Source organism: Dermacentor albipictus, chromosome 5, assembly GCF_038994185.2.
Source record: "Dermacentor albipictus isolate Rhodes 1998 colony chromosome 5, USDA_Dalb.pri_finalv2, whole genome shotgun sequence".
NCBI lineage: Eukaryota > Metazoa > Arthropoda > Arachnida > Ixodida > Ixodidae > Dermacentor > Dermacentor albipictus.
In genome coordinates this window covers 153,916,686-153,931,003 of record NC_091825.1, presented here as the reverse complement: position 1 = coordinate 153,931,003, position 14,318 = coordinate 153,916,686, and the positions used below count along the sequence as shown (strand labels likewise).

At 51.0% G+C, this 14,318-nt stretch overlaps 1 protein-coding gene and 1 pseudogene across 4 annotated transcripts in view; both read right to left on the bottom strand.

The window, feature by feature from the left end:
* The window catches only part of LOC135902333 (midasin), a 369,755-nt gene that overhangs the window by 201,293 nt on the left and 154,144 nt on the right, over window positions 1-14,318 (bottom strand). For all 4 annotated transcript variants that reach the window (XM_065432311.1, XM_065432313.1, XM_065432314.1 and 1 more), the window contains 2 exons: window positions 13,838-14,066; window positions 11,122-11,275 (listed from right to left, as the gene is read on the bottom strand). In XM_065432311.1, the coding sequence (XP_065288383.1) occupies window positions 11,122-11,275; window positions 13,838-14,066 (383 nt within the window). The remainder of the gene's footprint in view (window positions 1-11,121; window positions 11,276-13,837; window positions 14,067-14,318) is intronic.
* Window positions 2,767-4,777, bottom strand: LOC135902393 (uncharacterized; annotated as a pseudogene).

Genomic DNA, 14,318 nt, shown 5'->3' with positions numbered 1-14,318 from the left:
CCCGCTGCATCATCTGACCCTGTGACACCTTTGAAAAAACCCCGCTACTACCACTCACCTTCTCCCTGCCGTCGTCAATCTCGTTCGCCCCCGTCACGCCGTGCTCCTTCTCCGACCTACTCGCTGCACCCCCAACAGGAAAACTAGATAGTGCAGCTTCTGGAGGTGAAGCTGCAATGATGACATTGGCACGAAATCCTCACTTCACATTATCCACGAACAAGAATCTTTTGGACGTTCTCGTCGACAATGTTCCTGTGTGCGCGTTGATTGACACTGGGGCGCATGTGTCCATTATGAGTGCTGCTCTTTGCTGTCGGCTCAAGAAAGTTCTGACACCCGCCCCGAACCGAGTTGTACAAGTCGCTGACGGAGGGACTGTCACTATTGTTGGCATGTGCTCTGCCCGACTCACCATTGCTGAGAGACACACCGTCGTTCTCTTCACAGTCATCGAGCATAGCCCTCGCGAACTCATTCTCCGTCTGGATTTCCTTGCCAGTCATTCTGCCCTCATTGACTGTTCGGCCGGCTCACTTTGCCTTGACTTGCCTCTTCTTGCCGACCCTGTGGACCCGCCTCCAAGCCGTTTGAGCTGCATGGATTTTATTCGCCTACCGCCTCACTCTGTGACACACGTCGACTTGTTGTCCTCACCAGCTGTACCTGACGGTAATTATGTGGTCGCACCAATTCCGGCAGTTACACTTACACGTGGTGTTACCGTTCCGCACACTGTGCTGACAATTACTGGCAACCGCACCTGCCTTCCCCTTGTCAATTTCGCGCTAACCGCGCAAGTTCTGCCTCAGGAGATTTCATTGGCTACAATTAGGGCTTTGCAGGATGATGAGATCGAGCCATTCACAGTGGAAGATCGTCACAGCTCAGCCCATACCGTGACGTCATTGCACGGTACTGATGTCAACATTGAGAAGATGGTTTCCTCTGACCTTACACCTGCTCAAGCTGAAGCTCTTTGCCGCATTCTTGAAGGCTATCGCGACATTTTTTACTTTGACAATCGACCCTTAGATCAAATGTCCGTCGTGACCCATTGCATAAACACTGGCGATGCCAACCCTATTCACCGACGTCCATATCGTGTTTCTGCGTCCGAACAAGCTGCTATCCAACAGGAAGTGAAAAAGATGCTTGTAAAGGACATTATCGAGCCTTCCTGTAGTCCCTGGGCTTCTCCCGTCGTACTTGTCAAAAAGAAGGATGGAACGTGGCGTTTTTGTGTAGATTATCAGCATTTGAACAAAATCACAAAAAAGGACGTGTACCCTCTAAATTGTCACTTACAGCACATACACAGACGGAGGACAAAAAAGGACGACGTAGACAAGTGCTTTTCTACGTCGTCCTTTTTTGTCCTCCGTCTATGTATGCGCTGTAAGTGACGATTGATACCATGGAATACCAACTAGCCCGTACTCAAACCTTGCTTCAGTGTACCCTCTGCCACGTATTGATGACGCTCTAGACTGCCGTTACGGTGCCACCTATTTTTCTTCTATCGACTTACGGTCCAGCTACTGGCAGATATCCGTTGACGACATGGACCGAGAGAAGACTGCATTTGTTACCCCTGAAGGCCTTTATCAGTTCAAGGTGATGCCTTTCGGTCTCTGTAACACGCTCACCACGTTCGAACAAATGATGGACTCTGCTTCAGGGGTTCAAGTGGTCCACCTGTTTGTGCTATCTGGACGACATCATCGTTTATTCGCCTACTTTTGGCACGTATCTAGACCGTCTCAACAATTCTTGACGTGTTCCGCCGCGCCGGTCTCCAGCTGAACTCGTCAAAATGTCATTTCGCTCGCCACCAAGTTACCGTCCTTGGACACCTCGTGGACGCCCGAGGCGTGAGACCTGATCCGGACAAAATTCGCGCCGTTACGAACTTTCCTGTTCCGAAGTCTACCAAGGACGTTCGCAGTTTCGTAGGGCTGTGCTCTTATTTCCGACGCTTTGTGAAGGATTTTGCGACCGTCGCACGTCCCCTTACTGACCTCTTGAAGAAAGACGCCCCATTTTCTTGGGGACCTGACCATGCAGCATCTTTTTCACAGCTCACTACTCTCCTTACCACGCCTCCAATTTTGGCCCACTTTGACCCGTCTGCCTCAACGAAAGTTCGGACTGATGCCAGTGGTCACGGCATAGGAGCAGTGTTAGCACAACGCCAGCGTAGACATGATCGTGTTATAGCCTATGCCAGCTGACTTCTATCACCCGCCAAGCGCAATAATTCAATCACAGAGCGCGAGTGCCTCGCTCTTGTGTGGGCTGTTGCGAAGTTTCGTCCATACTTGTACGCACGCCCCTTCTGTGTCATCACAGATCACCACGCGCTCTGCTGGCTATCCTCGCTTAAGGACCCCACGGGACGACTCGCTCACTGGGCATTACTCCTGCAAGAATATACCTTCTTTGTGGTATATAAGACGGGACGCATGCACCAGGATGCCGATTGTTTGTCCCGCTACCCCATCGATGAACCGGCTGATGCTGACGGCATCACTTGCGTTTTCTCTGTGTCCCTGTTGCTTGAAATCGGCAACAAGCAACGCCGCGATCCCTCATTACGAGCCCTCATCGACCATCTGGAGTGAACGCCTGGTGAATGAATGAATGAAACCACAATTATTCCACAATAAAATGCGCCGAAAACGCTGCGGTGGAAAGAGGAGGGGTTATTGGAAAATGGGAAGGGTAAGGCTGCCTCCGTTTTATTAATGAACATCCTGGAGGCAGCTAAGTGGGGGCCGCATGACGCTTGTGGCTGTCGCGGAGCCGATCGCCGACAGGTGGTGCTGCAGGGTCCTCAAGGAACAGCAGCAGTGCTCGCCAGAGCTTGATGGCATGGTCCGGAGACGTGGTACCCGGGCAAGCTTACGTCCGGAGAGAAGAAGGCCAGGGTCCCCGCTGTATGGTGGTCAGGGCACGAAGCCTTGGTGGAATGTAGAGGGGGCACTCCCAACAAAGGTGGATCAGCACGACAAGGATCAGCACGACATGTGCACATGGAACAGAACCCACTTACGGGTGGTGGTGTGCCGCCTTTGTGGAAACGGTTCAACAAGTGAGGAGTAAGGAGGGTGCTTGTCTGGATTCTCCGAAGCAAGACTGACTCTCGCCGTGTGAATACCTTCGGTGGAAGTGACAGTATAGAGAGTGGATTGCCCACTGCTGCGAGGTAGGTGGCACGGCGTTGTTTGGTCGCATGCTTGTCTGCCATTGGGTCTGCTACCTCAGGTGTGGTAGCTAGGAGTGGATAAGGATTATCGAAGGCTCTGGCTAGCGCAGTAGAGAGATGAGCGCGCGCCAGTCTATGAGCCTTCTCGTTTCAGGGGATACCGCAGTGCGCAGGGACCCAGTGAATGGTAACATCCTGACCACATTCGCGGAGCAGGCGTGCCTGGTGCCGGATCTTCTGCAGTACGGGATCTGTGTAAATAACATTAGCACATGCCTGATAGGCAGCCTGGGAATCTGTGTACACATGATGGTGAACAGGGTCAGTTTGAGATGAAGTTGCGAGGGCCCACTCCAAATAATCTTGGATGGCCATTAGCTCAGCGCGGGTGCTGGACATTGCTTCTGCTGATATATGATGGCGGCTGTTCTGATTTTCATTTGTCTGGTCGTACCACACAGTCACATAACAGGTGTTACTAGCATCGTCTGCAGGCAATGCAGCGTCTGTGTATACGATGCGTTCAGTCAAGGAGAGTGAACTCGTAGCCTTGGCATGCCTCTTGGCATATGCAAGGCGCCGCATTCGCTGAGTACGGTCCATATTGAGAGGAAGTGGCCTGTCATCGGTGAGAGCCGTGATTTCCCACGGCAGCGTGTTCTTGGGCAAAATGGGCATTTTGTGGACGTCATACCCGAGGAGCATGAGTGTGTATCACCCAGCTCTTGTGGCGCGAAGTCTCGTCTCTTGTGTATAGATGTGCGTGTCTACGGGCTCGGACAGGTTGTTGAGTTTGCTACAACTTTTAAGCGCTTCGAGGCTTGTGTACCTTGGGAGTCCAGTTACAATGCGTTTGGCTTCATTAAGTAACCGGTCGAGCGCGTGCATCTGTGTGCGGCTGACTGGATGATACGGCAGCCCGTACATGATACGGGAGACAAGAAAAGCTTCAGCGAACTACCGCATTTCACGTTCGTTTACTCCAGGGGTGCAGGTAGAGATTCTGCGTAAAGCGTGCAGGATTTGTTTGATGGTCTTCATAATGCATTGGAACCAAGTGTTCGCTGTGCAGTTCTCATCTAGGTGCATACCGAGTATTCAGATAGTAGAATTCCGTGTGATGGGTTGGTCGCCAATGTACAGTTTAAAAGACTGCTTTTCTTCCTGCTTTCCAAAGGTAGACTTGCCACCATGAATGACGACAAACTCTGTTTTGTCTGGGATAGTGTGTAAACCCGTTTCCGTGGCATAGGCGTAAATAATGTCGAGAGCTCGTTGTAAGACGTCCTCCTGCTCCCCGATGCACCCTTGATGCGTCCACACGGTGACATCATCGGCGTACACCGCATGTTTCAGGCCCGATACATCGGCAAGGCCCTTAGGCAGCTGGTGCATAGCTATATTAAACAGCATCGGTGAAATAACCGAGCCCTGGGGGACGCCTGCGTGGCTGGTTCGTATGGCACTGGCGTCGTGACCAACTTCGACTTGGTAGCTTCGCTCTTCAAGGAAACCCGCTATGAAGTTGTACATCTTCCCTCTGATGCCAAGGGCACGTGCTTTGATCATGATAGTGTTATGTGGGACGGAATCAAATGTCTTGCGTATATCCACTGTGACAACGGCTCATGGATGCACCGAATTAGAGTCGAGGACGTCCTGTTTTAGGCAGGCTAGCACATCCTGTGTTGATAGCCCACGGCGAAATCCATACAGTGTAGGAGCAAGAAGGTCGCGATCTTCAAGGTACCACATCAAGCGTGTGTTGACCATGCTCTCCATTACTTTACAGAATCACGAGGTCAAAGAGATCGGACGGAGGTTGGATAAGGTATGTGGTGGTTTACTAGGCTTCGGAATGGGCTTGACAACCGAAAACTTCCAAGTGGAGGGCAGTATCCCGGTATCCCAGACTCGATTAAATTCTGCGAGAAGAACGTGTTTGTGCTCAAGGGGCAGATTGTGTAGATGAGCCACGCCCACCTCATTGACCCCTGGAGCACTACGTACGTTAGCACACTGCAAAACGTGCTCCAGCTCGATCATGGTGAAGGGGCTGTTAAGTGGTTCATTATGTTCAGAATGTACATCCTTCTGGTATGTGGTGTCTGTGGGGCGAGATGTCTGCGGGAAAAACAGTTCAGCGGCCTGTTCGGCAAGTTCCTGAGCGCTGATGCCTTCGCGGAGGGCCACACGAGCCACGCCGTTGTTGGTCTTGCGCTGGCCGAGAAGAGAGCGCAGGATGGCCCAAACCTTGGACATATGAGTCTGTCCATTGATGGATTCGCAAATTCCCATCCAGCGGACTGACGCGAGCATAGTCGTATATTCTTCAATCAAACGCTCTATTTTGCGCAACCGTGCTTTTTGGTGAGCAGTGCGACCAGACCGCCTGTACTGAGAGAGTATCCAGTGCCTTCTATTCCATAAGGTGAGCAGATGTCTATCAGGCTCTGGGTGGTCAGAGGGAACCCGTAAGTGTTTGGTGGCTCTTCGCTTCGCTACGCACAGCTGTGATACTAGATGGTCAATGTTCTTGGCTGGAGACTGCTGCTGCAGTAACTTGCGGTATTTGTCCCAGTGTGTTATGTGGCTTAGCCGTGTAGTGGCGTGTGGCTTCATCTTCGGATTGGCATGGCCTGTGCGAAAGCGTGTGTGGATCGGAAAGTGGTCGCTCCCCATGCAATCGTCCAGCACCTCCCATCGAAAAAGCTGCAGACGAGTACTCCAGGTAAGATCTGGTGATGTGTCTGCTTGGTGTACTGTCTGTCCCAGCCTCGTGTGTGCTTGAGGCATGTTGATGAGTGTCGGCCTGTACTCCGAGGTATGTTGCATGATGCGCCGACCGCATGGGCTGCATTTGTTGTATCCCCAGGCGATGTGCTGAGCGTTAAAGTCCCCGCACAACAATATGGTGTCTTAAAGTGGGAGATGAAGGTGAGATCAACGAGTGCTCTAGTTGCCTTATTCCTTGTGTTCTCTGGAACCACGTAGACGCAAAAGATGAGCATTGTACGCTGTGATGAGACTTCTAACCGGCATCCGACAACGCTAAGAGTAGCGTTGCACCACGGTTGCGTGTGATGTGGTGAGGTGAACCACATCGGTAGCAAAAGCCCGTGATGTGTCGACTGGCTTCGCGGAGCTCGGGCCGCGCGCCATGTTGGCCGGCCTCCCCAGGTCGTGACTTTCCACCATGCCGCCGAGCGCCATCTTGAAGCCGCCGGGTTGAGGGAGAAGGGTGGCGGGAACCGCCATCTTGCGCGCCCGGGCGAGGACGGTGATGGCTGTCGACGCCATCTTGGCGTTGCGTCGAGACGCGCTGAACGGACGAGCTGTCGAAGACTTGAAGGTCTTTGTGAACTTGCTGTACGGCTCATCCGATTTCCTGGGCATTCTTGAGCGTGAGGGACGCTCCTTCGTACAGTAACCTTTCTCTAATTCTTGTTGATGCGACGCCTTGGAAGATTTGGTCGCAAAGGGACTCGTCGTGCCAAGCGCCGAACGCACAAGCAGGCGCTAGCCTTTGTAGCGTGGTGACGAAGTCCTGGAAGGTTTCCCCAGGTAGTTGCTTCCTGTCCCGGAAGATAATGCGATGCACCAGGGGATTGGAACTTTCTTCGTAGTGCTGGTCGAAGATGCGAAGAATGTCTTCGAACGTAGCGGCCGTCTGGTCCGTTTGCAACGCGAGGTCATAGTAGAGACGCTGCCCTTCGAAGCCTAAGTTGCTCAGTAAAATGGCTTTCTTCCTCTCGTCTTGTAGTGCCTCGCCTCCGGTTGCCTCGAGAAACGTGCGAAAGTACCGTTTCCACGTGAGCCACGGTACCGCAGGAGTGCCGGGTAGCGCCAGGAAAGGCGGTATGTGGGGTACGAACGCCATGCCGGGCACCGAAAACAAAGGCGGAGGAGTTGCAGTGGACGGAGGAGACGTAGCTGCGGCGTCTTGCATACCGGAAGCAGGAGGAGGAGCAGAAGTACGGCAAGGGCACGTAGGAAGCAGAGCAATAGTTTATCTCGTCGCCAGTTTGTTGTAGCTTCGACGGGGTGGCCGGACGGAAGGGCTACGGCATGAAGCCTAAACGGCCGGGGCGCGCAGCGCCACAAGATAAGAGCTGGACTGCTCCAGTCGGGGACCGGACAAGGAATGCACTTTTATTTCTCTGAAGGGAAGCAGGAAGGCAGCTTACAGCGTTTGGCGCTGAGTGGCGCCCTGATGTAAGGACCCAAAACCGAAACCAGAAGTTAACACAGGATACCACAGTCACTATTGTGGCCTTCCGTTAGCTTCCTCTGAATAAATGTATATAGCATTGGGCTACAGCTACACGTAACAATATCATAAGAAGCCTGCAAACAAAGGCACCAAGGACAACATAGGAGGAATTACTTGTACTTACTAATTGAATTACAGAAATTAATGGAAATGAAAGTGGATGAAAAACAACTGGGCGGAGGTGGGATATGAACCCACGGCTTCGCATTACAGTAAAGCCTTGTTAAACTATACCCGCTTAAGCAGTAACTTGGTTTTAAAAGTAGTAAAGTCAAATTCCCAACTCAGCGGCCATTAAACATAATGTGTTTTGTATCCGCATAAACTGTACCAGCTTATTTCATACATACCAGTTAACACGTAGTGTTTCCACTTTTCGTCACGCAAACACGGCGGTGCATCGTCTCCATCGGGCGGCCCGGCAGAACAACAAGCCTCAGAAATCGGAACAATGGCCTCCAAGCGCCCTGTGCGTTTGCGCGTGAAGCCTCATCAACATCAACATCATTTGGCGCCGTGCCAGAGAGAGTTGTGGCTTCGTGCAAGCGAGAACTAGCGTCGTGCCAAAGCTCGGAAAAAAAAGATGCCGGGTGCTCAGCATAAAAGAAAAATTTGACATCGTTCGTGCTATCGAACGTGACACGAAAAGTCGGCGCTGGCATGCGACATGGGTTGACTGTTGACTACGGTGTGTGGCATTTGAAATGCGAAGATGCTCAGCAGCGCTGCTGTGACCACAAAGAGATGTCGGCTACAAGGTTCGACTTTTCACCATCGTTGCCTCTGCTGTTGTCGAAGTGTTGCCTAGCGACCGTGATATGGACACACAGAAAGCGACAGCGTGGGCGATTCAGGCCCAGGCAGTGGCGGAAGCTGTACGTCAGCCTCATGAATGCAATCGTTGCGACGAGAACAGCACCCCACAATGAAAAGGTGCCCCGCCACTTCTGCAGCGCTACCGCACCTGTGCACGGAGAATATGCAATGCCAACGAGGAATCTGCCATGCGAGTGTTTGCTGAGAAGAGAGGGCTGGCTGAAAAGCTGGCTCACAGCTTCAACAAGTTTGAGGCCGCCATCGTCGCTGCTAGGTTGCCGCGGCATCAAACGAAAATAACACGTTTGTATCGCTAAGTAAATAAATACCGCATGTTTTTCCCCTTTCATCGCACTCTCTCGAAGTTCTATTTTTGACTGGTAAGTGGACAATCTCATGGTATTTCGGTTAAGCAGTACTACCACATAATGCGTACTTTTTTCAAGCTCCAGCCAACTACAGTTTAACAAGGTTTCACTGTATACGTGCGATGCTCTTTTAGCCGAGGGAGGCTGTGGATTCGATTTCCACCACCGCCGGGCACCCACTGGTTCAAATGGGCACAAGTACCTATACACCGGCCTGGCGTGCGGCTTTCTTCAGGGGTGCTAAACTTGGGAAAGGAGCCTGCACCCTAAACTCCCATTAAAACCATTGTGAGCCTAAAGAAAAGTGATGTTGGGGCCGCTCCCATGACAGCCATTTCCCATGTGGCGCCTCAAATTATGTGGGGGCGCCTTCAGTATGAGGACAGACACCCCTTCCCAAGCACTGAGGTTCCATAATGATCGATTACCAGGCCGGGATTGCACTTGCACCTATTTTACTGGTAGGTACCCGCAGGGGCACTTGCCTCCCACAGCTGCGGTGAATACTCTTCAAGAAGGCTGTCTGTAGTTGGACAACCAGGCACCCAGAGATAACTCATAAATCTCTACTGGGGCCCCCTATTCGAGATGCGACACTGCAAGAGGGCCAAGCACCAGGGCAGGAAACATCTCTACCCATTAGAAAGAACCGGTTGGTTTGCAGCGGCACCAGGATTTGAGCTCGGTACCTCCCGCATACGTGACAAGACGCTCTACCGCCAGGCCACTGCTGGAAGCACAAGTAATTTCCCTATGTTGTCTTCGTTGGATTCTTATGATACATATATGTGTGTGTGTGTGTGTATATATATATATATATATATATATATATATATATATATATATATATATATATGATAACATGGAAAGTTAACAGGGGTAATTTCACTGACACCTTTTAAAGGGCCCGTCACCAGGCTCCACAACAAATTTTGGTTTTATGCTGGAAGTTGTTATGTGTCTTTTAGAGAGCGTTCTGGATGCAAAAATGTTTTCAGATGGGCTCATTAATAGCCGAGACAGAACTATTTCAGTGCCGCGAACCTATGATTTCAGCAGTCGAGCTCCACTGCCAAGCAAGACACTCTCTCCACTCGCCCCGTCTAGCCTCCGCAAGCGAAATTCTTTCCCTGTGTTCTCCCATACCGGACCTCGAGGATCGTGTGACGCATGCATCACGGGCCCCGCCTCCAATTTTTTTTCTCTCTCTCTCTCTTTCTTTTTTTGGCGCTGAGCAGTTCCACTGACGGCATCGTGCACGAGCTGTTGTGATTGTCCCATTTCGCACAGTGCACGATTTTGCATGCTGTGCACAAGGACACATGACTAGCGGTAAATTCAGTGCTACACGAATACTGAGGCAGGCACAAGCAGATCGCAGAGCGTGATCACGCATTGGAACACAGTAGAAAATGGCATAGTTTGGGCACCTGCACACGTGAATGCACGACTGTGGAAACAATCAGACGAAGCGGAAGTACATCTCTCCTGCTTCGGTGCGAAGTAAAACAAAAAACACACAGACATTCCGTTTAGTTTTATTATTTCTTTAAACTTCAATTCGTTAATTCAAGTTGCAGATCACACAAATAACAGATGTTGCCTTGAATAATTCTCATGTGTCTCATAAGTCATGTGTCTTGATGATTGATGTCACACTGCAAACATGAGTGCGCAGGCCCAGGGACACGTATACGTCACCGTCCGGCTTGGAGAACGGTCGCCGCGAGGGAAAAGGAAAACGACGTTCTGATTCAAATTTTATGTCTTTCCGCGGCGCGTATTGATGTAATACTTTGCACACGCAATCATTAGAGCGCATTAGAGCTCGTCAGCTCAAAATGGCCAGACCTGATGAGGGGCCCTTTAAAGAAGTACCGACATGACATTCCCGCCTTGCCTCTTCTTCGCACCCCCCCCCCCCCTAGCTATGCAGAAGTGTGAGCCCTGTAAACCTTGGAGAAAATATTTCCAAGTGCCAGTGCACCCTAAACAATTTACTACTAAGGCTCATTTTCTATGAACTGGTTTAGGTTTCGGCCCCGAGGATGTAGATTAGCCATGAGATCATGACACATTAGCTCATTCCATTCCTGTGATCACTGTGGCTGCCACATGTGAGCACAACCAAAAGAAACACACACAGCACTTGTTCATTTCTTTACGAGCAACACATTCTAGGTGTGAGGAGAGTGTGTTAGACTTTCCCCAACTTAAAAGATATGTGTCAGTGCTCCTTCAGGCGATAAAGTGACAATCAAATCACATAGGCTATCCCACACATGCATTGGTGGACACAGATAAAAATGCACAGATGGGAAGGATTTTTTGGAAAAAGAGATAATGTGCCCTGCAGTTTTCAACTAATAGCAACACAACTGCTCATTGCAAAATGTGCACTGACTCTCACCAGCTCACATGCTTGAAAGTGAACCTACCAAGGCTGAGACACTCACGTGCATAGGTTGACATTTTTCAGCATGAGCCAGTGGCCTTGCTGCAGGCTCGTCACCAAAACGCTGTCTTGCCACTCAAAGCACCCACTGACAGTCTCAGGCTGGTTGGTAGCCTTTTCAAGTTGCTCAAGCTCCTTCAATGCAGATTTCCAGCCTGCAATAGAATGAAGAAGCTTCATGTTGAAGCAGCACACCTTGCCCTTCCTTTCAAAACCAAAGAGAAGAGCTATGCACATTACAAGTAACCAGTGAAATGCCTGTGCAACTCTCAACAGTGGCCAGTGCTTCTATAAGAGTAATCACTCGTAATCAGAACTTCCAATGAATAATGAATTTAGCTACTCGAATGGCATGCTCCAGCTGCAACCTGAATCCCTCTGGTAAGCAAACTGGTTGGTTATTTCAAACCATTAATTGTCTCCTAAAGTTCCTGCTGCAATGCCAAAGAACAAATCTGCTCTGCAGCATGAAGGCCTCTCAAAGCAATCTTCAGGGCCCACCACCTGACCCTTCCATGATAGCAGGACCTAATGCTCCATGCTCGACAATAGCAACGGACCTCTCCATTCGTGGTCGTCCGAGTGCGACGAGGCGTTCACTAAGCTCCGTCGTTTGCTGACATCTCCTCCCATTTTGCGCCACTACGATCCAGCGGCACCTATTGAGGTACACACAGATGCCAGCAGTGTTGGCCTCGGCGCTGTCCTAGCGCAGTGCAAAGAAGGGTTTCCTGAATATGTTGTGGCATATGCAAGCCGTATGCTTCCTAAGCCGAGACCAATTACACCGTCACGGAAAAAGAATGCCTGGCGATCATCTGGGCGCTTACCAAGTTCTGGCCCTATTTGTATGGTCGCCAGTTTGATGTCGTCACGGACCACCATGCACTATGCTGGCTATCGTCATTGAAGGATCCCTCAGGCCGTCTCGCCCGCTGGGCGCTTCGCTTACAGGATTACAATATCCGCGTACTGTACCGCAACGGACGCCAGCATGCTGATGCCCTCTCACGTTCTCCCTTGCCAGACGACAATGCCTGCTGTGCAATATCCCAGCTTGACGTTTCTTCCGTTGACATTGTCACCATCGCTTCTGAGCTGCGCAAGGACCCCTGGATTGCCTCCATCATAGACTGCCTTGCTGATCCGTCATCGCAGCCAACCACTCGTGCATTGCGCCGTCAAGCTCGCCATTTCGCCATTCGCGACGACCTGCTTCACCAACGAAATTACACCTCTGACGGCCGCCAGTGGTTATTGGTTGTACCTCGAAGCCTGCGTTCTGAAATCTGTGCATCGTTCCACTCTGATCCACAGTGTGCTCACTCGGGACTTTTGAAAACCTACCAGCTCCTCCGACAACGCTACTACTGGCGAGGAATGTACAACTACATTCAAAAGTTTATTCGTTCATGCCCCGACTGCCAGCGCCGAAAATCTCCACCCCACCTCTCGCCAGCTGGCCTGCAGCCTCTACCCTGCCCTACCCGGCCGTTCGGGCACGTTGGCATCGATTTGTATGGGCCACTTCCCCTGACGTCGGCTGGTAACCGCTGGGCCATTGTGGCAGTAGATCACCTTACACGATACGCTAAAACCGCCGCTCTCCCAGCAGCTACAGCGCGCGATGTTGCATCATTCCTGCTTCGCCGATTCATCCTGCGGCATGGTCCACCTCAAGAATTGCTCAGCGATCGCGGACGCGTCTTCCTGTCAGAAGTAGTTGAAGCAATTCTCAAAGAGTGCCACGTTGTTTATCGTACGACTACGGCGTACCACCCTCAAATGAGTGGCCTCACAGAATGCTTCAACCGTACGCTCGGCGACATGCTTTCAATGTACGTTGCCTCTGACCACACGAACTGGGACGCCATACTGCCATTCGTCACCTACGCGTATAATACCACTACGCAGAGCACCACTGGATTTGCACCCTATTTCTTGCTGTATGGTCGACACCGTTCGCACACCACCGACACCATTCTTCCGTACCAGCCGGATGCATCCAAGTATGTCCCTATTTCTGCCACGGTCAGACATGCAGAAGAGTGCCGCGACCTCACACGGGCCTTTACTTCCGATGATCAAGAGCGCCAGAGGAGCACTCGCGGTGACGCCACTGCCACGGGCACCTTCGATACGGGAGCGCTCGTGTGGCTCTCAGTCCCTTTAACTGCCCCTGGCCTCTCATCAAAACTGGTTCCTAAGTATGAAGGCCCTTATCATGTTCTCGAACGTGCATCTCCTGTGAACTATGTCATCGAACCAGTTGAGCCATCTGAAGACATGCGCTGCCGTGGACGAGACATTGTCCATGTCGACCGTTTAGAGCGTTATTATGATCCGCTCATCGTGACGAGCTGTTAGGTCACCGGACGGCTCCCTTCTCGCTCCTGGGGGGTGATTGTAGCTAAGAGAGACGCTAGTGGGTTCAGCGCTACTGGCTCTAAACGCTAGTGGGTCGAGCGCTCCTGCTAAGCAACGGCTCTCGTGCTTGGAAGCTGTGAGTGCCCTGCCCGTCGACGTTGCGCTGCTCCCGAGCTCTGCCAAATAAGCATCTTTAGAATATATATATATATATATATATATATATATATATATATATATATATATATATATTTTATCAGCCCCTCCTTCACACATGCACACGTACAGAAAGATAACATGTTTTTAAAGACATCCTAGCGCAGCACCGCAAGGCAGAAAATTCCACTCACCTCTGGAGTCGAGGCTGTTTCCAAGTACATGACGGAGTCGCTTTAGGCCCTTCAGCACATCCTCGAGCTGTGCCATGTCTGTTGGCATAATCTGATGTAGCTGGTGCCGCAGCTTCAGCAGTTCCTCCATGTCACAATCCATCAGCCTTTCAGATGCCTGTTTGAGGAGCTTGTCCAATTGACTGTCCACAGATGAGAGCAATTGTTTGAACCTCTTTACCAGGTCCACCTGCATGGGAAGTGAGCCATCTTTAATTAGCACTCTTGGGGCACTGACTAGTCAGTCAATTTCAAGGGGTGCACATACTTTTTAAGCTCAAAGAAACACACTAGAATGCAATAAAAAGAATAGCCGACATGGAAACTTTGGTGTGCCCATGCAAGACTGAAAATTATGTAAAAAGCTTACTCATGTTTCGTTCACTGCGCCTTCATTAGTATGCACCAACTGCCATTCACTCCCCACAGAAGTGAATCACAA